The following is a 25,270-nucleotide window of genomic DNA, read 5'->3' on the forward strand; positions in this document are numbered from 1 at the left end:
TGGTTTGGACATGTCCAGAGGAGGGACAGTGGGTATATTGGTAGAAGGATGTTAGAAATGCAGCTGCCAGGAAAAAGACCAAGAGGAAGACCAAAGAGAAGATATGTGGATGCAGTTAGAGAGGACATGGAGGTAGTTGGAGTGAGGACAGAGGGTGCAGAGGACAGAGTGAGGTGGAGGAGGATGACTCGCTGTGGCAACCTCTGAAAAGGGAAAAGCCAAAAGAAGAAGAAGAAGAATCTCAAACAGCAGGCAAACACAGTCAATGCCGTACCTGTGGTTTGAACCAAATAAGCTGAAACTGATTTTGGGTTAGGGACTATTCAGTAAACAAGCCATCCTGGTAGTACAACTAGACTGGTTGAAAGACTATGAAAAGCATAACATGCTCAGCTCAAAGGCCAAGATGGAAGGTAAGAGGACGACACTGCAGCTCAGCCACTATGAGAGACGCAAGACATTTTGGCTCAGAAATTAGGGCGGGAAGAGAGATGGTGACATTTGTAACAAGAAGTAAACTCTGCCACCTTAGAAACACAAGGCTTACGGTAATACCCTCTGTCATGGTTTACACAGCTGCAAAATCAATTTCACCCTGTTACAGCCAAACTCATTATAGTCAGAGGTTTGGTGTAAAGGGATCGGGAAACTTTTGTATACAACTTGTAGACTACAGGACATACAGTATGAACTGAAAATACCCACATCCTTATTTAGTCACTGTTCAATGTCCTAAAAACTTTAGCCAAACATTTAATAGCAGTCTTACTTGCAATTAGTTTTCAGTTTATAGGAAGTGATCAAAATTGCAAATTACCCCACACCTCTATTACAATAATAAACATGTTTTTCACATTTAATTGGGATATGAATTTTTGTTGTGGAGTCACTTAATGCAGGGTTTAATATTAAGATAAACAGTGTTTACTAAAAAAAAAAAAACAGACATGTTAAAGGCATTTATTTGACATGTGAGAATTATCAACGGGCAAAAAAATAAATATACATAATAAAATAAATATACATAATAAAATTTAATTTAACAGACTCTGGTCTTAAATGTCATATCTTTATGTAGCCAATAGAGGGAGGTAGAGCATTACATTACAGTACATCTCAGTTAACCCACTGTTAGATAACACCAAAGGTTCATTTATAAATAGCCAGTTTAAATTGATTTAAAAAATGTGTTTCAATAATTTATTTAAAAAAAAAGGAAATACATTGCTGTGCTATGTTTCAATTTGTGTCATTGTATTAAACTAATTGTACCGCAATAAGCTGTACCCGTGTACTTGTGGGTTGTCTCCAGTTTCCTCCCACAGACCAAAAGCATGCATGTTAGATTAAATGATAACTAAAGTGTCCCTAGGTGTAAGTGAGAGTGTTATTGATTGCTTGTCTCATTTGTCTCTAAGTGTCCCTGAGATGGACTTGTAACTTTTCCAAGTGTACCCCACCCTTTGCACAGTGAATGCTGGAAATAGACACCAGTTATCCCAAAACCCAAAAAGGAAAAATCAGGTACAAAAATGGATGGATGGATGGATGGAAGATTGTACCAAAAGCTTTGATTCTAGTGCCATTGCTGTTTAATGACTGTTATATATTTTTTCACCACCAGAGGCCATCCTCCAACAACTAAAGGTAAATCCAATGAGGCACTTTCTGTCTAAAGTAAGCGTTGCATTTGTAACACTTGTTTTACTAATCAAATAAGTGATGAGACATACTGCGTCAGACTGAAAAAGATGAGCCAAAAAAAAAAAAAAAAAGAGTTAGTTTCACCAAGAAATAAATTGCTAACTTACAGAGTGCAGATGAGGTAGGAACCTCTCCAGGTCATTCATGTCTATTCCATCATCCTCTGCAAACTGGTTTTTGTTCATACTGAAACAAAGGAAAAATGAGAAACAGAGATTCAGTGAACTGTAACTATCTGGAATATAATTTGTACCACATAACTTTGACAGTAAGAAGTAATCAAATCCACATTGATGATTGAGCAAGTCAACATCAGCACGTCCTGCAGATATACAATAAAAGGATAAATCTTACCCCTCTCTGTCAATGTGGGGCAGGGGCTTTGGCATTCCTCTGAAGTTTCTTCTGTGAAAATGGCTGAAGTCAAGCTTTTCTGGCTGCACATCCCAACCTGCACCTCTACAGTAAAACAACCAGCATGATGCATTAGTATGTGGAGGAAAAAAAGGCAGGAAAACGGTTAAAAAAAGTGTTTAAGATTAAATTTAACATCTTCGTTCTTCACTTAAATAAATACAACTAGATTTAAATGATCAAAATGTTTGTATTACAGCAGCATTATTTTCTCATTTTTTAATGTAGAAATAAAAAGCAGCCATTTTGGAACATGAGAACTTGGTGTATTTACTATCCTCCTGAGACCCTGCATCAACATATGGGGACATTACATTTTGGCTTTGCTGTACCTTATACTTCACTCTGTTCAATAGTGTTTTATACTTTGTTAAGCCATGTTAATGTTGTTGTGTTATGCTGTAAAATAAGCGAATTGTCCCCATCTGAGGATTTCTTTTTTTTTTTTTTACAAAAGTATGTCATAACCATGTAACAAAATACAACTTCCTGTTCAAAGAGGAAGTTTTATTTATACACAAATCAGGTCCATCTAATCACAAATATCTAAGAGATATGAAAAACGCATCGCAAACCAGAGTTCCGGTCTCAGGAGGTTAAAAACTTTGTTAAACCAACATAGCACACCTGTCTCTTAAGCTTTGCTTAATTTTTTCAGTATGTCATGATGTGCAAAAATATTTTGTTGAACCATCTTTACCTCACAGACTAGGAAAAAAAAGTGCAGAAATGATGTAATTTATATCATCACTGTCTGTGTGGGGGCAGAGATGCTCACATCATCCCGCTCTGGTTGCGTTGCTCAGATGTGACAATGCGGCTTAAGCAGTTATGTGAGGCTGCTGTGTGTGTTTCTATGGCAAAACGATCTTCTGCCACAGTTTTTATTTATCCTGGTTCTTTTTAATTTTTCTGTTTAGTTTTACATGTGACCCATGTTGTGAAAGTCATGTTCTTACAGACAGGCTGACTCGCACAGAGGTTTTCTGAGAACAGTAACTTTAAAGCATTTGAGAATTAAAATTCTTAAATGAGACAAGTTCTTCTTTTGATGTGATAACGTGCCTTAAGACTGAAATAAAATAAACCTCAACAAAACAAATGCGTCTTTGTTTGGAGTGACAGTGCTGCCAAACACACTTGATGTAATTTATTTTTAGCATGACATTTATTACTACAATGAAAACATTTGTCTGCAGACAATCTAGAAAATAATAATAAATCAGTATTGTTTTAGACTACTGAACATAAAATGAACTTTATTAAAAAAGTACAATTATATCTTAAAGTCTACAGTAGGACAGATGAAAAAACAGGTTAAATAAAGAACAAAAGCAGAGTGAAACCAAGCTCAGTTTAAAAGTTCAAACCAAACTCATTTATTACAAATTATGAAAATAACAGCCAACAGCTATCAGACATTGTGCTTATATTTATCAAATAATTATCAAGAAACAATGTTTGTAATGCAGACATAAAATATACACCAGCATAATAAGTATGTAAGACAATCAAGTACCTACCCGTGTGAGTCCATAGTGTTTGCAGCCCAAATATCTGTCCCCAAGATGTCAAAGGAGCCATCTCTATTCCCATTCTAGGACCGAACACAAAAGTAGAAAAACTGCATGAATAATTTCAGTGCAACTACAAAAAAAAAACAACAACAACACACTAACTTTGTGCTTTTGGGTCTGGTACTATTTAGCACCACAGCTGTTGTATGAGACAAAATTAGACACAACCAAAATGTTAGGTAATTAACATAGCCCTGGTTCTTTAATAACAGAGTGAGATGTTTCAAAATGGGAAACGCTCCAGCGTGACCAACTATGGAAGCTCCAATGACATCACGTCAGTCTGAGACAGACCAGCTGAACGCTGTGCAGAGCTCCGCCCCCATCATGATACCACAGTCAACTGATCACCTACTAATTCTAGGATGGTTTCTTTCTGTGTCCATGCAAGGAGGTAAGTGTTGGTGAAACACCTCATTCTGTTATCAAAGAACCAGAGTTTCGTTAAGTAACCTAACGTTCTTTTTCTAACTTTGTTCCGTGTTTCACTATGGGAGATATAGCCCACTTGAATGAAAGCCCCAAAGCCAACCGCTATCCAGAACTCGGACTAAGAGGGCTCCGAAGTTCAGCATTAAGTATTACATGAGCTAGGTATGTCTGAGCCACATTCAGCCTGTAAAGGTGCATAAACATATGGGGTGTGGCCCAGCTAGCAGTCGCATAAATATCCTGGACAGATATCCCTTGAAACAGGGCCCATGGTGTGGCCATGCTCCTGGTAGAATGGGCTTTCAGACCAATTGGGGGCTCTGTACTTCTACATCTGTAACAGAGACTAATTGTCTCCACAATCCAGTGTGCTGGCCTCTGTTGTGATACTGGTTTGCCTTTATTAGCCGAGACCCAAGAATCGAACAGCTGGTCTGACTTCCTGAAGCTAGTTGTCCTGTCAGCATTTGCTTTTAGTGCCCAAACACTGGGGAGTGGTGGCGCAGAGGTTAGAGAGGTGGGCTTGTGATCCGAAGATCGCCGGTTCACGCCCCGGCCCCGACAACATCAAAAAAAAAATTGTGGGTGGGGTAGGTGAAACACCCACACTTGCCCCCACCCTCATTCGCCCCACTCTGGGCCCATGAGCAAGGCCCTTAACCCCACCATGTGCTCCCTAAACAGGTCTCTCTTGAAAATGAGTTCTCGTGGCTCAATGAGACTAACCTGGATAAATAAAGGCTAAATGAAAACAGGACACAGAGTTAAGGCTTTGCTCCATTTTAAGGAGAATGAAGGTGGGCGGAATATATATATATATATATATATATACTGAGCAGCATCTGTACACAGAATCTGTCACCTTAGGCACAAAAGCTGAATTGGGCCTCAGACACACTTTAGAGAATCCAGGTGCCCACTGCAAACAGGAAGGGATGATAAAGTGTGTAAATCACTCGCCCTTTTAGCTGTGGTTAAAGCTAAAAGCAGAGCAGCATTTCTTAGAAAGAAATGTCATCCCTGCCCCATCCACAGGTTCAAAGGGATGATTATGGAGGGCTTCCAGAACCAATGAGAGATCCCACGACACACTTGAGGGTTCACCAGTGACGCTTGAGCATGTTTGGCACCCAGGCATGCTATGCATAGGATGAGGGTACCTGACCAAGATGGAGGACCCACATTACACCTTTAACCACTTAAGTTACTTAAAACCGAGCAGCAGCAGGAACAGCTCGCCTTGACGAGGTCGCCGCTCCTGAATGTAACAAAGATACTTCTCACAAAGCACAAACTTACTCAGCACGATGGAAGCCAGGAACTGCATTCGGCGATGTGCCCTTTATGGGATGCCTGGGAACAATTTAGCAGCTAATGTAGCTAGCCTGAATGTGCTGAGGGAGCTCATTGTAATTTCTCATGGGAAGAATTGGTTGGTTGACAGTGGTATGATGGGGGTGGAGCCCTGAGCACAGCTCAACTGGTCTGTCTCAGACAAATGTGATCTCACTGGAGCATAGTTGGCCACGCTGGAGCGTTTCCCATAATGAAACACCAAACGAAATGAGAAAAAGAACAGAAAAAAAGTGAGCAACATTTTTGGTTCCTATAATGAGAAAGGCTCGAAAGATGATGAATGTTGAACTCCCATAATGAAAATGGAGAGACTGTCCGACATTTCTTTGTAAATGTTCCCTTGTTAAATTTTAGCTGTTTTGGAAAGTTTCAAAATATATATATATTTTTTTTTTTATTCAGTCATGAAAAAGCTCCTTCAGAGAATTAAATCTGGAGCTTTAATGTTTAGAATTGAGAGGCGGGCTGTAATTGTAAGAAACAAACCCATTTCTGTACCTTTGCAGAAGCTATGAATTGGTTTTGCCGGCCCCTGCTGCCAGAGCGTGAGCCAGATCCAGGTCTAGATCCTGAACTGGGCCTAGAACCTGTGCTGCCATTACTGCTATGTTCCCATTCATCCTGCAGTGTTGAGAGCAAAAAAAATAAATAAAAAAAACTAACAGTCAGACAGAAAAATGTGGTTACTTCATGATAAAATGTAAACAAATAAATAAAACTACCACTTTACAATTTAAATTCATGTAACCAATCTAAAACAAAGCAATGAGCAGTTGTGTAAGTCTGAAAACTGACATTTGGGATTGATTTAAAGCTGTGATCAGATGCCTTTCATCTTGTTTGACCTCTGACTTCACTTCATTTCTTTTACATTTTTCATTTGATTTAGGTGTGTTGTGGGAGTGGTGGTGCAGAGGTTAGAGGTGAGCCTGTGAGTAGCCGGTTCGACTCCCTGGACTGACAACATCAAAAAATGCAGGTGGAAAAGGTGAAACACCCACACCTGTCTCCACCCTCATTTGCCCCAATCTGGGCCCTTGAGCAAGGCCCTTAACCCCCACCCTAGATGGCAGGTCTCTGCTCCACACAGAGGGCCGTGGTAGCTTGGTGGTCTGTAGTTGTGACAGGAAGGGCATCCAGTGTAATAAACAAACAAACAAACAAACAAACAAACAATTGCAAAGTATTTGTGTGATTTGGTTCACTGTGGTGACCCCCAAGGAAGGGCGCAGCCAAAATATTTTTTTTGTGTGTGTTAAATAGCAAAAACAACAACCCACCTTTACAATGCAATTATTTTAAATGTAACTCTTTTTTTACAGTGACAATATTCAACATTGCCATCAATCTTCCCCCCCCCCCAAAAAAAAATGCCTCTGTGCAAAATGGGTTTAAAAGCATGAACAACTCTCTAAAAGGAAATTAAAAAATCAAGATTTGTTGAGCAGAAATGACACGTTTAATCCTCATTTCTTTTCAGTGACTGGGGTAAGCCTGCTTGTTGCTGCAAATCTTCTCCAATCTGTGCTGCAGTTGTGAGTCTGCCACTCTGAGTTCATTTTCAATGTCCAGCTTTGATCTGTATTTTATCTTGATTGAGGCCACAGCAACAACAACAAAAAAACCTGTGGCAAAAGAAGTGGTTTCTCCACTCCACTCCACTCCAAAATGCAGCCAGTGTCTTTGACTAAGGTCGTTTTCACACCAGATAGTCCGGTAGACTCGGTTCGGGACCAATATTCATGACCTTTTGTTTACATTTGAGCTGGTGCGTTTGCATTCACACTGCACTGTGCAGTCGAGTCAACCTGTTGAACCAACCTATTCCCCCACTCGCCTGTGGGGGCGCTGTACCAAGAACTACTGAAAGAAACGACACAAAAACCTCTGAAGACACGTCTTCTTCTTCTTCTTCTGTAAATAAAAATAAAAACGAAGTGGCATCAAGTTTTAGCAGTTTTAGGAGTTATATTTTGTCATTTTTCAAAAATGGATTTAGCATGAGCAGAAGATGAGACAGAAGACCATGGAGAATATTGTTTTTCCACACAAGGCAGCTGACGGCTCCATATAAGGTCAGAGAAATGTGTGTTTGTTTACCTTGCGGAGCGGGGCTCAGGTCTGTTTGCATTCACACTGTACTCAAACCGCGCTGGAGTTCGCTTCTACCGGACCGAGACCTAGGTTTTAGCCCGGGCCAGAGTTCACCTTTTTGTTCCGTGACAGAGTTCGATGGCGTGTTAACACCTCCCTAAACGAACCGGACTTTCTAGGAAAACGAGCTAGAGTTCGATTAAAGCGGACTAAACAGGGCTGGTGTGAATGCACCCTAAAACTACAGCCTCGTTGTTGAATCAGAAGTGAGATCAATGAACTGATCCTCCTTAAATGTACTGATGTCGACAGACGATGTTGCACTGAAGGGATCATGGATCTAGTCGTATTCTTTGGAATCCCTCATTAGAAATATCTCAGGAAATGTTTATGAAGGGCAGATGTGAGCTTTCATGCATGACATTACTGTGTTCTGCAGCTTGTCTTCAATGAATGATTTCAAGTTCTCAAAAAAGTTCACATATCTAGCTTTCACTTGCTGCTGCCACGCATTCCAATTTTTCTGATGAATGTTGTGACTTTATCTATACGATGTGAGAGGTGTGTCTGTGCTCTGAATCTGCAAATTCAGGTAAGTGAGTTTCAGAAACTTGTCACTGAGGTATTCATGTTTCATGAGAAACTTGTTACAGTAAAATTTGTAGGAAAGATCACTGCCCTCTTCCTTGAAAAAGATACAGATCTCATTTCGTAGTTCAAAGACCCAGGACAGCACCTTCCCATGACAGCCATCAGGACTCACTGTGAAACAGAACAGCTGTGTGATTGTAGCCCATTCCCTCACACAGTGCTGAAATAATCCGGGCTTGACAGGTCGTATATTGATGTAGTTTACGGTGGAGAAAACATTGGTCATTACATCATTCAGCTCAGGACTCAGTTGTTTAGACACCAGTGCTTCGCAATGAATCATGCAGTGCGTCCACTGCACATTGGGGGAGACGCGCTTGATGAGCGCTTGCAGCCCTCCTCGTTTCTCAGCCATATCCTGTGCCCCCTCTGTGCAGATCCCCACACAGTCCTCCCATTTCAGAATGGCCTTTTTCAAGTAAGAATCAATGATTTTAAACAGTTCTTCTGCAGTGGCTCTGCCAGGAACTTGTTTGCAGAAAAGCAATTCCTCCCTCATCTCATCTCCATCTATGAATCTGACATAAGTTATCAGTAAGCATTCTTTGTTACCGTCAGTGGCTTCATGCATCTGCAGAGAAAAGTGGCGGATGTCACGCACATTATAACCTTATCATTACGCTGCAGCTTTATATCTTTGACATGGCATGAATGCACCAGACACTGGTATTACTGGACAAAGGAATAGCCCGTAGTTTGCTAGCTGCTGTGACATTTACCATAGTTTAAACCATAGCATAGTGAAGTATTAATTCCTCTAATTGTGTGTGGCTTTTTACACTGTGTTGAGCATTTGCCGGCACGAATGCAGCTTTAGTAAAGAGACACCGTTGAGCATAGCAGTTTGAGATTTTGCCTGAAAAAGTCAACCGACTTGTCTTTGTGCTCTGGATGTTTTATCTCCAAGTGGCATCTTAGCTTATTAGGCTTCGAACTGTCACCAGCTAGCATTTTAAGACAGACAACACTGCACTCTCTCATTATTCATCATTGTGCAGGTGAAGCCAAAGGCAAGACATGCTTTGTTGTATATTCTACTCTTTGGATTGGAAGGAAGTTGGTTTGGAAACATATTTGGTGATGCATCATCTTCTGCTTTGCCTTTATGTGGGAGCCCAGTCAAAAACCAGTCCATTATGCTATTTGTTCAAGCATTCATTTTTTTTTCATTCATTTTCCCCCCACATTGGGAACCACTGGTCTAGACTGTTTTACACTGGTTTTATAAAAAAAAAATAAAAAAAAGTATTTCTTTGTATTCACCGGATAAGACCAGCAACTCAAACTTAGAGACTATTCATTTTTCCAAATTATGTTATTTTCTAAAATTTCTTATGATAAACACAATTTTTCACCTGAAGTGTCCTAATATGTAGGTTAATATTAACATTTCAACATTTTATGGTAAAACACCTAAAATGTAAATAAACATTAACAAATTTCAACAAAAAAACAGTTAAGTGTTTTAGATTAACAGAATATTAACTTCTTTATTATGGTGCCTAAAAATCTGCCCATAAGTCATATATAAATAAAAACATGACTGTCTTTTTTAAAAATAAAGCTTCTTTGAATGAGTGTAATATTTGAATAAAAAATTACAAACTATTTTAAAAATAAAATCTCTTCATATAGGAATTTAAAAAGAATCAGATTATACTTCATAATTGTAACAGTCCTATTTGACTCACTGCTGATCACACTGAACACTACACTTAAACATTTATTGTGTTGTTCACCACAACTTTAGTTTTTCACACCATAAGACTGCCTGAACAGTTTCAGTTTTATTAAAGTCACCAGGCTGCAGCATGATCAGATCTCAGCTCTCTGTATCTGTCTGAACTGGAAATGTTTTTGATATACCTGTAGGTGTTCTTCTCATGGTTTGTGATAAGCAAAGAAAATATGGGGTGTAGCCTTAAGAATATTAGTTAACTTTATCTCACATTAAATTCTATTTTATAATTGAAACAATACAAGTTTTTAGATAAACAGACTCGAAGTACAGTGAGAGTTACACTTACAGGTTTAGAGGAGCGTCTTCCTTGTGATGATGTCCAACTATCATCTCTCTGGTCAGTGTAGTCGTCTGTCCACTGGAGGAGAGAAAGAGTTAAGTTATACACATGTTTTCCTTCTAATTAACTAGGAGTGTTGACTGATAAATCACACCAGTACATGGAGGATGTGATGCCCTCCACAGTTCGTTATAACACCATGACATGGTTGTATGCTGACTCATATTTCACACCTTTAGTAATGTACTTTTTTACATTCAAAGTGGTGAACAACCTACGATGGAGCTTTAGGACCACGCTAAGAAAAAAGAAAAAATAAAAAGCCATAAAATTACGAGAATAAAGTCTTAATATTACGAGCTTACGAGATTACAGCTCTCTTTTAGCTTATTTTTTTCCACAAGTCGGATCCACGCTGCGACCTGTCAATCAAATCCAGTAGGCGTGTCAGCAAATGGCCAATCTGAAGCTAAATGCTCCTTACCTGCAGAGAGCAGCCCAGCACATCAGAGCGTACCGCCTTACTGTAAGCAGGTTCAAAGTCCTGTTACTGATAATAATCTGATGCTGAAGTGCTAACAGATTAACTATCTCCTTATTTGTAAAACCAATACAGTATAACTTAACAAGACGCTCAACATTCTTCATTTTACCACAGTTAAAATGCGGTAAACTCTGCTTTATCGTGTCGGAGTTCGGATAATATTACGACTCATTTAGCTTCGGATTGGTCATTTGTTGACACGCCTACTGGATTAATTGACAGGTCGTGTCATAGAGTCCGACTCGTGGAAAAATAAAAATAAACGAGAGCTACAAAAAAATGAAAAAAGTCTCGTACGACTTTCTTGTAATATTAAGACTTTATTCTCGTAATTCTACAACACTATTCTCATAATTTTATTGCTTTTTTTTTTTCTTAGCGTGACCCTAAAGCTCCGTTGTAAAAACCAGCCATATGATCACAACCAAAAAGTAGATATTTAGCTAAAAGTACAGCGAGTTTATATTCCGGTAACATCAATAAGGGTAGCTGTTTGAAAGAAGGCTGTAATTCTCTGGTTTGTTTTGTAGACACAAACTAGGCAAACTGCCAGGCCCTGGTACCCCAGCTGCTAACAGATTTCAATAAGGCTCAAACCTGTGGTTCTTTGCCACCACTGTCCAAGTCCAAGTCTCCATCTGCCTTGTCTTCCAGCAGCCCCTGCACCTGATACTCCAGCACGTAGCTGTCGATGAAGCGCTCCAGCTCTTCTATCTCCTGCGAGCGTGTGCTCCCAGCTTCAGACGATGCAGACGCCACCGAAGAGTTCTCCATGGCAGTCGTTGCTGTGATGGGCGGAGGGGGAGGAAAGTGACCTGTTCAGAGAGAATAAGGGTGTGGAGAGGGCAGTTAGGTGAAAGTTCAGCATGAGAAGCAGCTTTCATGCTGTCACTTACATTAGACCTGGAACATCAAGACAAAATCAAAAATGGAAGACTAAAAAGTAGAAGTCAACGCATCCTAGATGTTAAATTAATGATTTAAGAATGTAAACAGAAGGTTGACTGTAATCACAATCAGATTTCTTTATTTCACATTAAAGTCAAGTACACATCTTACATACTGTCAGCAACAATAAATAAATAATTGCATTGCTTACCCCTGACAAAATATTCAACAGCAATACTGTCCTTGTAGGCAGCTTCAGCAGTCACTTAGGTTTAACAAATAAAAATAATGGACCCGTATCTGTCCAAACGATGTCTGGTGTCACCGTTCACACACCAATTCATGTTCATTTCCCTGTTTGCATTTCCACTACTACGATACCTGTCTCTGTCTCTCCTGTTTGTTACCTGACCCCTGACCAACAGTGAAGTGGCTTCCTTTCTGTCTGTCTATTGCTACTAATCTCCTTTACATCAAGGCTTTATCGCCAGCCATGCAAAGAGGATTTATGGCTGGAGCACGCAGAATGCTATCTGCTGAGCCCTGGGAACTCGGTGGGGAGTCCTGCGCAGTTGCAGTCGACAAGTCAGCTCCACATTGTTTTGGTTCAGGCTGCAGAACTGCAAATATTCTGACATGATCATAAAAAGTTGAGCGCACCCAAAACTAAGTCGCACCCACTAAATACATTTTTAAAATCCAATTTTGTACATATATAGGCCGCGCTTGTCTATAAACCACGGGTGTCCACGTTGTAACAGGAGATATTTACACAAAGATCTTTTAAACTTTTAATTATATATGTACCGTAACATACACAAATACGTACAGTAAAAGGCTTTTTTCTGAACAGTGCCTGTAACGAGGCTGGTTACAAATAAATAAATACAGTAGCCTACCAGGAAGCTTACGTAGCTGTATTTCCTTCTTCGACAGCCACATTGATCGCCTTTAACTTGAAAGCTGCAACATCTGCATTTTTGGTGTGTTTTCCATGAGGAGGGTGTGTTCATGAAGTGCAAAATAACTGACCTGAAGAATTTAGTGAGAGTGCATTTCATTTATGGTAATTTGAAGTTTCATTGGTCAAATTTTATTTTTTACCTTTATTTATACAGGTAGTCTCATTGAGCCACGAGGACCCACCCCTCAAGAGAGTTGAGTATCGGGCAGGTATGTGAGCGCCAGGGTGTGATGAAGCTAAATGTTTTGGTGGCAGGAAGCTCGTTAGCCCGTCAAAAAACAAACAAACAAAAAAAATCCATAAATTAGTTGCATAAACTGCGGGGTTCAAAGTGTGTGAAAAAGTTGCGGCTTATTAGTCCAGTAATTATAGTATTTCTAGTAGGGGTGTAACAATACACCGATTTACATCGATATATCGATTAAATGATTAATGATTCAATTATAGCGTGGCAAATTTAAAACATCGATTCATATCATCATCTTTAAAATACACATCTATTTTGACATTTCCAAGGCAACGCCTGTGTCACCGTTTACGTGCGCGGCTGAGCTCTGAGGCCGCCTCAGCAACATGGCAGACGAGGCAGAAAACACAGAAAATGAAATTCACTCTGGATTTAAATCAACACGGTGGAAATATTTTGTTTTCCAACAGAAGGACGGCTCAACAGACAAAACTCATGTCGTATGCAACAGGTGCCAGTGTGAGTTAAAATACTCAGGAAACACAACAAATTTGTCCATTCACCTGAAGAAGAAACACAACATTGATAGCCATGTTATGTAAACTCAATATCTATTTTTGTTTCTTTATAAGTGAAAGGTAATCAGGACACTTTTAAGATAAGTAGTTTAAAAAAATGCACTTAAACATGAAAAATGTGAGACTATACTGAACAAGTCATTTATTTTTATTTTTTCATTAATTAAGAACAATATATATTTAAATGCCTGGTGCCTGTAATAACAGAAATAAAATGGTTAAATCATATTTGAGTTGTTTTTGTAAATGTATTTATATGTAAATGAGATGGGCATTTGATATCGCAATATATCGATCGCAGACTTGTGAATCGAATAGAATCGAAATCGTATCGTGACAGACTTTGTGATATTGAGAAAAATCGTCATACAAACAAATCAATATAATATATTGTGGTAAAGCTGGTGATTTACACCCCTACTTTCTAGGTACTGTTCTAGTAAAATATTACAAATAGTTGCTCTGAATAGAATAGTCTTTATTGTTATTTATCTTTATCTGTTATTAAACTACAGCATAAGAACATGAAAACAAAAATGATTTCATATGCTTCTATTACAGCTCATCATTGCACATTTCTAATATCAGCAGCTCCTACAGGTATAACCTTTGGCTGAATTGGAAAAGTTTGAAACTTGAATTTGTTTGTCTCGTTAAGGTGATTTTGAAACAATGGGTTTGTCCCATTGACTCTTCTTCAGATTGTTATCAGGTCGTCATGTTCTCCAATAATCTGTAATCAGACGGTGAGTCTGAACTATAATCCATCTATGTCAATATTGCAGTGCACTTTAACACTAAGGCTTCGATTAGCCTGTTGATTTGCAGCTGATGTACAAAGATATAGAACATCCAGCACAACATATTCAATAACTTAAAATCTGTCTTATTTTACTGAGCTGCAGACAGGTGTCACTCCAGGGCAACATTTCTACCATTGAAAACAACTTAAACAATTTATGGTGATTCAAACAAATGCTACAATTCACAGAGATGCATTTAGCCTATAAGTGCTGTCGCTATGTTGTCAACAAAATGTTTGTTTTACTATGCACATTTAAGTTTTTTTGACCCCTCCATAAATCATAATTAAGAAACGTGACGATGACATGCTCTTTTCTGGAGAGTTTTTAAGTGTCTCTGTATAAACCTAATTATAAAAATGAAAAACTGGTGGTTAGAGGAATTGAACATTACCAGGCAGTCTCAGATGATCAGCAGTAGCAGATAGCATTCATTTGAGATTGGTTTTAAAAACATGCTATGTGAGCTACCACTTAAAGAAAAGGCATCATTTCTTCAGAGCACTCAATTTTTTCTGCAGCAATTCCTACTTGAAAATATCAATTTTTTAAAAAAAGAATAATGATGTTTTTTAATAGGATTTTTCTAAAGTAGAGCCAGATTCCAGGTTTTGCTAATCAGGGCAACTGATGGTTAATAATAGCAATCAGATTATATTACATCAGAACACATAAATAAATAAAGGCTTGGCATTCTTTGAATGACTGCATATCAGTACTAAAAGATGTCCACTGGTTTATCGTGTATTTTGTAAATAGAAAAACAGGGCTGACCCCAGTAGTTAATGTTAAATGTGTAGTGCCCAGACTGTGTTGGGAATGACTCTCAGCTATTACCACACCAAAGTTTAGCTCATTATCAGCTAAATTGACTGTTTTTGTGCCAGTTGTTGACTTGGTCTGATTGATTAGCTGTGGAGACCATCTTGAACATGGTGAATCCAAAAGTTTATCAGTTAATTAATGTACATTCATTCATTAATTTTTGAAGGTTTTTTTTCTCCGTTTCCTGAGATACTTTGCTAACGCCACACACACACACACACACACACACACACACACACACACACACAAACATAGCTAAAAACATGGGTCGCAGTGGTCATTGGTGTCCATATCCAGCAGTTACTGTGCGAGAGGCAGGGGACACCCTGGACAAGTCACATAGAGACAACCATTCACTCTCACTCACACCTACGGACAAAAAAAACAAGACATTTGAGCTATCAATACTTACAAAACCTGTGATAAGTCAATTGTAAGAAAAGCATACTGCTCTAAACTACCGTAGTTTTTGGAATAAATGGCGCACTTAAAATCCTTTAATTTTCTCAAAAACCAACAGTGAACCTTATAATGCACTTTATGTATTAACTCTGGTTGTGCTTACTGACCTCGAACCGATTTATGTGGTACACGGTGCTCAAAAATCTGTCAAACTGTTTTAGTTTTGCTTATTGTGCCTTATAATCCGGTGCGTCGTATAGTCAGAAAAATATGGTAATCAGAGGAAACCACTTGGATTCTCAGTGTTTATATAAAACAACAACTTTGTCTTATTAACTGCAGCTCATGTCTGCAGTGCTAAACATACTTGAAAAACAAAAACAACAACAACAACAACAAACAAAAGGAGGCTGGGAGAAGATTAAACCAAGGATTTTGTCAGACCAGACATACAGTAGGAAGTAAGGTCTATTGTATTGAACATCTGTGAAACAAGAAAGCAAGAAACAAAAAAGAACTGCAGGCTGGTAGCTCCTCTGATCTCTAACTAAACAAAAGAAACTGATAGCATCACAAGCTTCTCAGATGAACCAAGCACGTCTCGCCATCACTTCAGCTGACTCATTAATACTGCATCTTTGAGTACAAGACAATGATAAAAATAGTATCTTTCAAAAAGTGTTTGTAACTTTTGCACCAGCAATCTCGCCACCTATTTTTGTCCAGTTTTATTCTGAACACATTCTACATTTGTGTAGAAAAGATGCCCAACACAGATACGTCCTAATTTCTGAGCAAATTATTTAGGATTTATCTAGCACGTTGAAGTGAGTCGTATGGACAAGTTCTTCTTAGAACTCGTCCAGAGGACCTGACACAACCATGTTCGATTTATCTACCTGGAATATTGATCATGCATCAGGATATTTAGGATTTTATTACTTTGTCAACTAAAAAAACTTAATTAGGCTTACTGGCTGTGTTGTTATCAATAATTTGTAGAAAAGCTAAATATGATGGACTGCTTTCATGCATATTCTCCAATCTCTAGTAAGATCATTTTAGACAGTTTAGATGGAAATATAGCTGCTGGGAGAGTGGTGACGCAGAGGTTAGAGAAGGCAAGCCTGTGACTGGAAGATTACTGGCTCGACAACATCAACATGTTGGTGGGAAAGGTGAAGCACCCACATCAGCCTCCACCTTCGTTTGTCCCACGCTGGCCCCTTGTCTGCCTTCAATACCATGATTCCCCAAACCCTGATGGACAAACTACTCACACTAGGAGTAAGCCCCTCCATTTGCAACTGGGTCCTAGACTTCTTAACAAGCAGACCACAGTCTGTGAGGATCCACAAATTCTCCTCCACCTCCATAACCCTCAGTATTGGGTCTCCTCAGGGCTGTGTGCTGAGCCCTCACCTGTTCACTCTGCTCACGTTTGATTGTGCACCTACCCATACAGGCTGTCATATTGTAAAGTTTGCAGATGATACAGCGGTGGTGGGATGCATCACAAACAACAATGAGTCAGGCTACAGGCAGGAGGTAGAACACCTGGAGAGCTGGTGCAAGACGAATAACCTTCACATATATGTGAAGAAGACGAAGGAGATGGTCGTGGACTTCAGAAGGAACAAACCCCACTCACCTGAACATAGGAGGATCTGCAGTGGAAGTGGTCTCCAGCTACAAGTACTTGGGTTTACACCTGAACGATAACCTCAGCTGGAGTAACAACACCACCAGCCTGATCAAGAAAGCTCATCAGAGACTCTACTTCCTCAGGCGGCTGAGACGAGCTGGTCTGGGAAGCTCAGTCCTCACCTCCTTCTACAGGTGTGCAGTGGAGAGCATCCTGTGCTCCAGCATCAACGTGTGGCATGGAGGCTGCACAGCTGCAGAAAGAAAAGCTTTGCAGAGAGTGGTGAAGGCTGCACAGAAGTCTGTTGGAGTCAGTCTCCTCACCATCACAGACATCTACACCTCCAGATGCAGGAAGAGAGCCACCTGCATCATGAAGGACCTCACTCACCCAGCACACACACTTTTTGCCCCGCTCCCCTCAGGAAGGAGGTTGTGGAGCATTAAGTGTAGAACCACTAGACTGAGGAACAGCTTCTACCCTGAGGCTGTTAGACTCATGAACATCTAACCAGAATAATCACTGTGAAAATCACATCATGTTGCTGCTGATCTGTTTCATGTTGCTGCTGATCTGTTTCATGTTGCTGTGTTCATTTGTACTCATATGCTCGCACAGACTCATGTTTGTGCTGCTGTTTGGCGTATTGTTTTTGTATTACTAGTGCTTAGTGCATTTTTATTACCGTTTTTTTAGTTCATATCTTAGATCTTATTACTGTTTTTCTTTTACATTTTAATACTTTTGTTGGATGTAACTGGGACCCTGTGTACACAATTTCATTCCACCACATGTACTACATGTGGTGGAGTGACAACCTTGAATCCTTGTGCAAGGCCCTTAACCCCCACCATCTAAATCTAGGGTAAATATGGAAAACCTTTTTGCATGATGAAGCAGTTTAAAAAAAAAGTTAACATGCTGTCCTCTTTCTATTTATAGCTTTGAGAGGTTTTTTTTTTTTAATATTGCAGCATGTTACAGTACAACTATTTCCCCTGTCTTTCTCTCCAAACCTCACATTTCCCAGTCTTATTTCATAATGTCCAAACTCCTCCCCTGCTCCACCCTTCCACTCTCCCTCCTTTAACTGTACCAGCTGTTCCAACAAAGAGCCGCCTGCCACCAAATATGTGAATCGGATGTCTAAAGCTCAGGCTGCAGACTGCTACCACTAAAAACACAACTTCCAAAGCATCTTTGAATAGCTCACTCATAACGTGTGCGAAGGTGCTGTGATATCTGTGATCGCCTGATGCAATGGCCTACAGAGTAAGATCTGTACTGTGTGTCGCAGCAGGCATTTAAGTCGACCACACTGAAGACTGCCTGAGGCTCAGCGCCAACCAGACAGATATTAAACTAGTTGGACAGCAACAGCATGGTCTTTGCCTGAGGACCAGAGATACGACCACTAATCAATACCACGTATAAAATGTGATACCATAAATCTGCCATAGATTCACTCATAATGTGATGTTTGTCGACTCAGCTAATATACATGCATACTGTGATAAAGGGACATGAAATCCCAAATAATCCTTGTGAATTTTTAGGAGGCTTTATAGATTGTTTCATTGTTTTGTTTGTTTTTAGCTTTAACTGTAGTTGATGTATTGTAAAATGCTTAATATTAATAAAACCACAAAAACATGTGCAATTTAGTTCAAATCTTCCCAACTAATGGAACGTAAGGGGTTAAAAGTTTAATTTTGTGGGTTTGCATGAGCAGAACACTGATCAGTCAGTTTATTAGTGATCATCATAAGATCGTCTGGTGGCCTGTTTGCTCCTCTGTTGGCAGACTGTTTGACATAAACTTCAAGTGTAATTGCATTATATCACATGAATAACTGAGATTATATCACAAGTGGTCTCTCATGACTCAAGTTAGGAGACGTTTCTCAAACCAAGTGTAAACAGATGTACCTAAAGCTGCTCATTTGTCATTTTTGTATTCTGAAAATGCATGGCAACCCATTTTATAATCCAACAACGGCAGCCTAAGCCACCTATGATTTACAGTTTTTGATGCGATTACTAATCCTTACAATCCGAACAGAACTAAAATAAGATCCAGCCTCCCCAGTGGGAGTCTATCTCAATGTTCTTAGCCCATGAAGGCAGAGATGATAATTCATCTAATCTGGTCTACTACTGGCCGGACGGCTTAATAAAACCACATTAAGAGTTTTTATAATTCAGAAAAGTCTTGAGGCCATCACAGCTAAAACATGTTAAGTTTAAAGACTCGACTAATACTGTGCATTCACTGTATTAGATGTTATGCTGAATACTTGCTAATAAACTGAATGAACTTGCCACAAATTATGATCCAGCTTAAAATATTTTTAAATTAGCAAAAAGCAAGTTAGATTAGTATTTATTGAATAATGCAGTGCACCTCCTATTCTGTTGCATAACATTTTTTTCAACAACTTTTTAAATTTACATAAACATGAACGAAAAAAGTTGATTTCACTATATTACTAAAGCACTCATGAAAATCAGAACTGAAGACTTTTTCAACTATCTGCTCTTTAAGTCTGTAAAATCTCAGCTGCAAAAAGTTACTGAATCAGAACTGTTGGCAGAGCAACAAGTGTCAAACACTAGGTAGGTGCATTTACCAAAAAAAAAACCTATTACTGATGAGAAAAACACCTCTTCTTAAAAAAACAAGAAAACATGACAACTCCTCATGACAGAAATTTGCTGTTAAACCCGTTTCCCATTCAAGCTGTAGTGAGTAAACGAACAGATCAGACTAGAACAAACCAGTTTCTAATAGTCCACAAATGCCACACGGGGGGTCAGAGGGATGCATAAGCTTGTGTGCATGGTTAAAACAATAACCCCATTGTCTTCCTGAGTCCCTGTAGTGAGGGCATGTGCACAACAGTCAAACTGTTGTAACTGTGGCCCAACAATGACATTTTGTCTACATCCACACACAGAAATATACACAGAACTGTTCTTTGGCTTCTCAACATGTTTGGAGGTAAACCTCAAAGCTGAAAGGACACAAAGGTGAAAAGAGAGGCAACTAAGGTTGGCCTGATAGTGCCATGGCCATTTATTGGTCAGACCTAAACACTCAAGATGATAAAACAAGTTAGTGCATGCTAAAGCTTGGCCATAGAAAAGACTTTAATTATGACAAAAGCAGCATGTGATCTGTGTTCCCGCATCAAGTCAATGTCCTCTCCGATTTTAGCCACCTATCTTACCTTTATAAGCTGCTGCTTGTTCTCCTGAACCATCACCCATGTCATTTCTCCTCATTTCTCTTTTCCCACTCACTCATCCATGCAACACCTAATGAGCATTTTCCCCTGAAATGAGGCTATAGATCTCTGCAACGCCGTGTGACTCGGGGTGCTCCAGTTTTCAGCAGGCTACTCCCACATAATGTGCTGCCTGATCTCAAAAACCACTGCACGCAAAGTGTGCGTCACAGCCCTCTGTGCTACCTGGTGGTAGCAGCAACAAAAGCACTCGTGTGTGCCAGGACTGCAGATCAGAGGGGTGATGACGATGCACTAACTCCTTGTAAATGGTTTGAATGACATTCTGGTCCAGGCTGAGTTTACACATCAGCAATACTTTTTGCTATTACTAAGCAGTCTATGTTTTCAGTTTATACGCTGCATTTCTACTGAGGATGGATGCTTAACGTAGCAAGTTCAATCAAAGGCATCTGAACTTCTATACCGTCAACTGAGAAAACCCAAACCATTATAAAGAGAAGTCTAATTGCCTTCAATCAAATATGCTAGGCTTACCATTCCTTGGATGACTGAGAATCTTTACCAACTGATAAAAAGCATGCAACGCTCAAGTATCTGTTTCAGCTATATGTTGTATGCATATGACATTAATGGGATACATTTTTTTAAAGCTTTTATCGAGTAATGTTGTGTTACTAGTTCCATTCTTGCCTTTATTGTTCTGCAAATAACTCTGAGACCAAGGTGTTGAGGCAGTGAGTTGTTAAATTTACAAACCCTCTTATTTACTGTACAGGCTGAACCTGATTTACCAATTGACAGGCTAATGCATTAGCGCATGCCTTCAGCTGAGGCAGTATATTTGTAAGATATCTGTCAAAAACATCACATCAGACAGACAAAAAACAAGTTTGGAACAAAAGGAAACACATATATTTTTGTTTTTAGTTTAGTTCATTTAGTAAAACTTTTCCCCTCTCCTATCTAAACCAAACTTGTCTGCAGGGGATAAAACTAGATGAGGTCTTAGTCTTGTGACTACATGCAAGCATTCCTCTAATTCAACAAAGTCCCTCTGATGCAATCAGTTCTTAAACAGCAGAAACGTCAGGAATGTCAAGAGCACACCAAACCCAGTTTAAACTAAATAACAGCAGTGAGGATTTCTATAAAATACTAGATTTGGACACCGTTCCTAAGCAGTTAGAGAGTATTTAAATGTAAAATGCTGACTACTGGGATAAGAGAGCACACCACATGTTTAGCAGTCATTCTGTGTCCTATAAGCAAACTGGATACCTAAGCAGCTGTGTGCCACATGCTTTATTTTATAAAAGATCATAACAAATTACCCCTATAGATAGAAGTACAATGCATACTAGATTAGATAATGCCCCCTCTGTGTCTTCCTACAGTAACACTGGTGGGTGTGATCCTCCCTTTGTTTTCAGGGGCAACAGCTGATTAGCAGCTAGCTCAGCCCTTTTATCCACCAAAACTACTATGTCCCATTCAGTCTGTCACTGTCACCTGTAACAAACTGTTACTAGAAGAGGAATAACACATGACTACACTGATCCCATGTTTACATGTTTAATACATGTTAGCCACACCCATGTGCTATGGTTTGCAGCCGTGTGCTGCATCCTCCTGACAGGACTTTGGTTACTAAAACCCACAAGACACAAAGGTCCACGTTGCAATAACAAAACCCACATCTGGAGACACCTCCACGCCCTGCCTGCTGTCTCTGCTCCAGTCTCACCGGTAACAATGGTGACGCAAGCTCTGCGGCTAACCAGCCAGCTAGCTTTAGCCATTAAGAACAACAATAAACAATAGGTCACAAATTCTGGTTTCAAACCGCACCCCGTCAGTGAAACGTCAACAGGTGCAGCATGGAGGGTGAAAAGAGTAAAGCTAGCTATTAAAAAAAAAAAAAACGCAGTCAATGCAGCTCTTCTTATAAAACTGTTCCCTGCTCTCCACGGTGAAAACTCCAGCTGAAATACGGCTTCAAATGGCGTAAATCAGAACAAATCCTTACCCGAAGAGAGATTCTAACTTCTGGAGAACCTGGGGTCTCCCCCTGAGTCAAATCCGCCGTGTCATGGGTGTGTTTGTCACACAGAACCGGGGGGAAGAGGACAGGATTAGCTATCCGCTGGTAACTCCGTCTGCACACACTGAGGGAAACTGGAATGCAGGAATGTGACGCTCAGTCCGGTCTGCTGGCAGTGTTGACACGTGCAAACAACAGTAGAGCATTCTGGGAAATAGAGTTCAGTAATGATGCCTCTACACCTGCATTATTACCAAGAGATTTGATAGAGTGCAATGTAATGAAAACTGCTTCAAGAGACTTAAATATATTAATTACATATAAATAAAATAAAACCAGTTATGCTCAACTTTCAATAAATAAATGTGAAATTATTACTAATGCTTCAAATTTACTCATTTATTTATTTGATGTCTAAAAAGGTGAGATTAAACAAAAATGAAATTTGACCATTCTATGAATTTTTATGATATACAATAAATGTATATATATATATATATATATATATATATATTTCTAATTCTTTCAGCTGCTCCCTTCTTCAGGGGTCACCACAGCGAATTGTCGCACAAAGACTTGGCAATTGTTTTTACGCCAGATGCCCTTCCTGACGCAGCCACAGACCACCAAGCATAGCCCTCTGTGTGGAGCAAAGAGCCAAGTAGGTACCCGGGGGAGCAGATGGGGGGTTAAGGGCCATCCTCAAGGGCCCAGGGTGGGGAAAGTGAGGGTGGAGGCAGGTGTGGGTGCTTCAACAATCCCATCCACATTTTTGATGTTTCCAGTACTGGGAGTTGAACCGGCAATCTCCTGATCACAGGCCCACCTTCTCTAGCCTCTGCGCCACCACTCACCTATGTTGTTATATAATATAATATAATATAATATAATATAATATAATATAACTGGTAATCATATATTATGTAAGTTAGCTATATAAATGTAAACCCTGTGTGTGTGTGTGTTTTTATTGCTTTCTTGTTATTTTTAAATCTAGCAATCAGAAAGCAAATGTTTTTGTTAAATTTAGTCGGTTTTTTGTTTGTTTGTTTTTAATACTTTTTTGTAATATGGTACAATTTTTATGTTTATAGAAGTTTTTTAAACTTATTTTATTTTAGCCTTACAAATACAACTGCCTTTTATACAGACATTAAAGTTTGTTGAAATATATTGGTTTTGTTCACAATGAAAGCGGACTACGAAGCAATAAAGAGCTATATTTCATTTATTTGCTGCGAGTGCAGTCTGCTTGAGTTAATTTAAAAATATTTCATGTGAAGAAAAAAGTCACAAGTGGTTTACATTTTTCATAAACTTTCCATATCATAACATTTAAAGTAGTATTTCTTTTTGTCTGACTACACTTCCAAAGTACACAAAGCAGTGTTGAAAGCTTCTCAGGGCATTCCGTGAAATTATTCCCCCTTGTGGAAAATAAAAGAAGTGCATTTAAAACAACATACCTCCAATTTCTTGTGTGAATATTAACAACCAATATAATAGACAGGCTGACTATTAAAGCATCAATTAAGCACTGAGCAAAACTTGTCACTGTCAAACACCAGATTTATGTAAAACAATGAGCAATGAAATGATTAGATCAATAAAAGTAAAGATTAAAAAAGGAATGTGAGGAAAAAGTTCCTTTCTCTTTCAGGCATGCTGAATATCATAATCAGAGGTAAATAAAGGGAGACATCAGCACTTTGAGTGACCCTTTATTCTCTTCTTTTATGCTTCGTCTTCCGTTTCTCCTCGGCCTCCCTCTCACTCAGCTCTCCCAGCCCCATGTCTATCCTTAGCTGTGCCATAATTACTTTGTTGTCTTCATCACAACGCCCGCAGCACCACAAGCTACTCATGGCATTCCCCTCCCATGCTGCTGTGCAGTGCAGATGGTCTTTTACATGGCCTTCACTATACTAATCTACGGCCTCTCTTTTTATTATGTGTTTAATGTAAATGTGTGCCCTCGTGGTTGTGAGCAGAGGAAACACGTCAGAAAACTTTTGTCCAGCCAAAAAAAAAATAATTATTACAAATTTAATATTGGTTTTAAGTGTTTGAATGAGATTTGGGGGCTTTTGTGAAGTGAAATTAAGAAGAAACATTTAAACTAATATTCCTTGTTACCAGGGAAATGTTGCCAATAAATTCACTGCTTTAAAAATGTCTGCAGATGTGACAGATGTTGCATAGAATCATTGTTTTTAACAACTGTCTCACAAAAGAAAATTATGTTTTATGTGACACATTTATGGATCGAAAAGTTTCTTTATTAAAATACATACAAATGTAAGAAATATAAATGCAAAATATTCTGTTTTTTCATGAATATCTACTGAAAAAAAAAAAAACAGGAATACAGAAAATGTGTTGCAGAGAACAATAATATGTTCACTTCGGTAAATTGTAAAGGTAGAAATTCTTTAAATAAAATCAATACTAAGAAAAAGGCTGTCAAAAGTGGCAACAAGTAGAAATTATGATTAATCACAGGAGCTTTTTTTTTACATTTGAACACCCACTGTTTGCTTTAGGTTCATTATCGCCCACTACTGAAGGCTAAATACATTAATTCTGCCTGTGTCTGTTTCAGCAACGTATCTCACTGGACAGATTTCACAAAAACTCAGAAATTCTATATTGGACACCTAAATAATTCATTTTTATAGTCATCCACATTCAAGATGGTCAGCACAGATAAATCACCTTAGAAAATACCAACATGACTGTTATACTATGTTATATGTTGCCATGTTACCTGTCACATCATAGTTAAATCTCACTATCACTACCTGTGCAATAACCTGCCACACAACCTGTGTAGTATATGATAATTATGTGATAGATATATATATATATATATATATATATATATATATATATA

The 25,270-nt window shown here is 39.0% G+C and overlaps 1 protein-coding gene across 1 annotated transcript in view; it reads right to left on the minus strand.

Moving 5' to 3' along the window:
- The window catches only part of ctif (CBP80/20-dependent translation initiation factor), a 60,310-nt gene extending 37,798 nt beyond the window's left edge, over window positions 1-22,512 (minus strand). Inside the window, exons 1-7 of the mRNA XM_037691880.1 lie at window positions 22,363-22,512; window positions 11,391-11,608; window positions 10,256-10,327; window positions 5,982-6,104; window positions 3,642-3,715; window positions 2,059-2,163; window positions 1,812-1,890 (exon numbers count right to left, since the gene is read on the minus strand). Of these exons, the coding sequence (XP_037547808.1) occupies window positions 1,812-1,890; window positions 2,059-2,163; window positions 3,642-3,715; window positions 5,982-6,104; window positions 10,256-10,327; window positions 11,391-11,567 (630 nt within the window). The 5' untranslated portion in view covers window positions 11,568-11,608; window positions 22,363-22,512. The remainder of the gene's footprint in view (window positions 1-1,811; window positions 1,891-2,058; window positions 2,164-3,641; window positions 3,716-5,981; window positions 6,105-10,255; window positions 10,328-11,390; window positions 11,609-22,362) is intronic.
- Between the last annotated feature and the right edge of the window lie 2,758 nt (window positions 22,513-25,270).

This window comes from Nematolebias whitei, chromosome 18 (genome assembly GCF_014905685.2).
Source record: "Nematolebias whitei isolate Nwh7 chromosome 18, NemWhi1, whole genome shotgun sequence".
Lineage (NCBI taxonomy): Eukaryota > Metazoa > Chordata > Actinopteri > Cyprinodontiformes > Rivulidae > Nematolebias > Nematolebias whitei.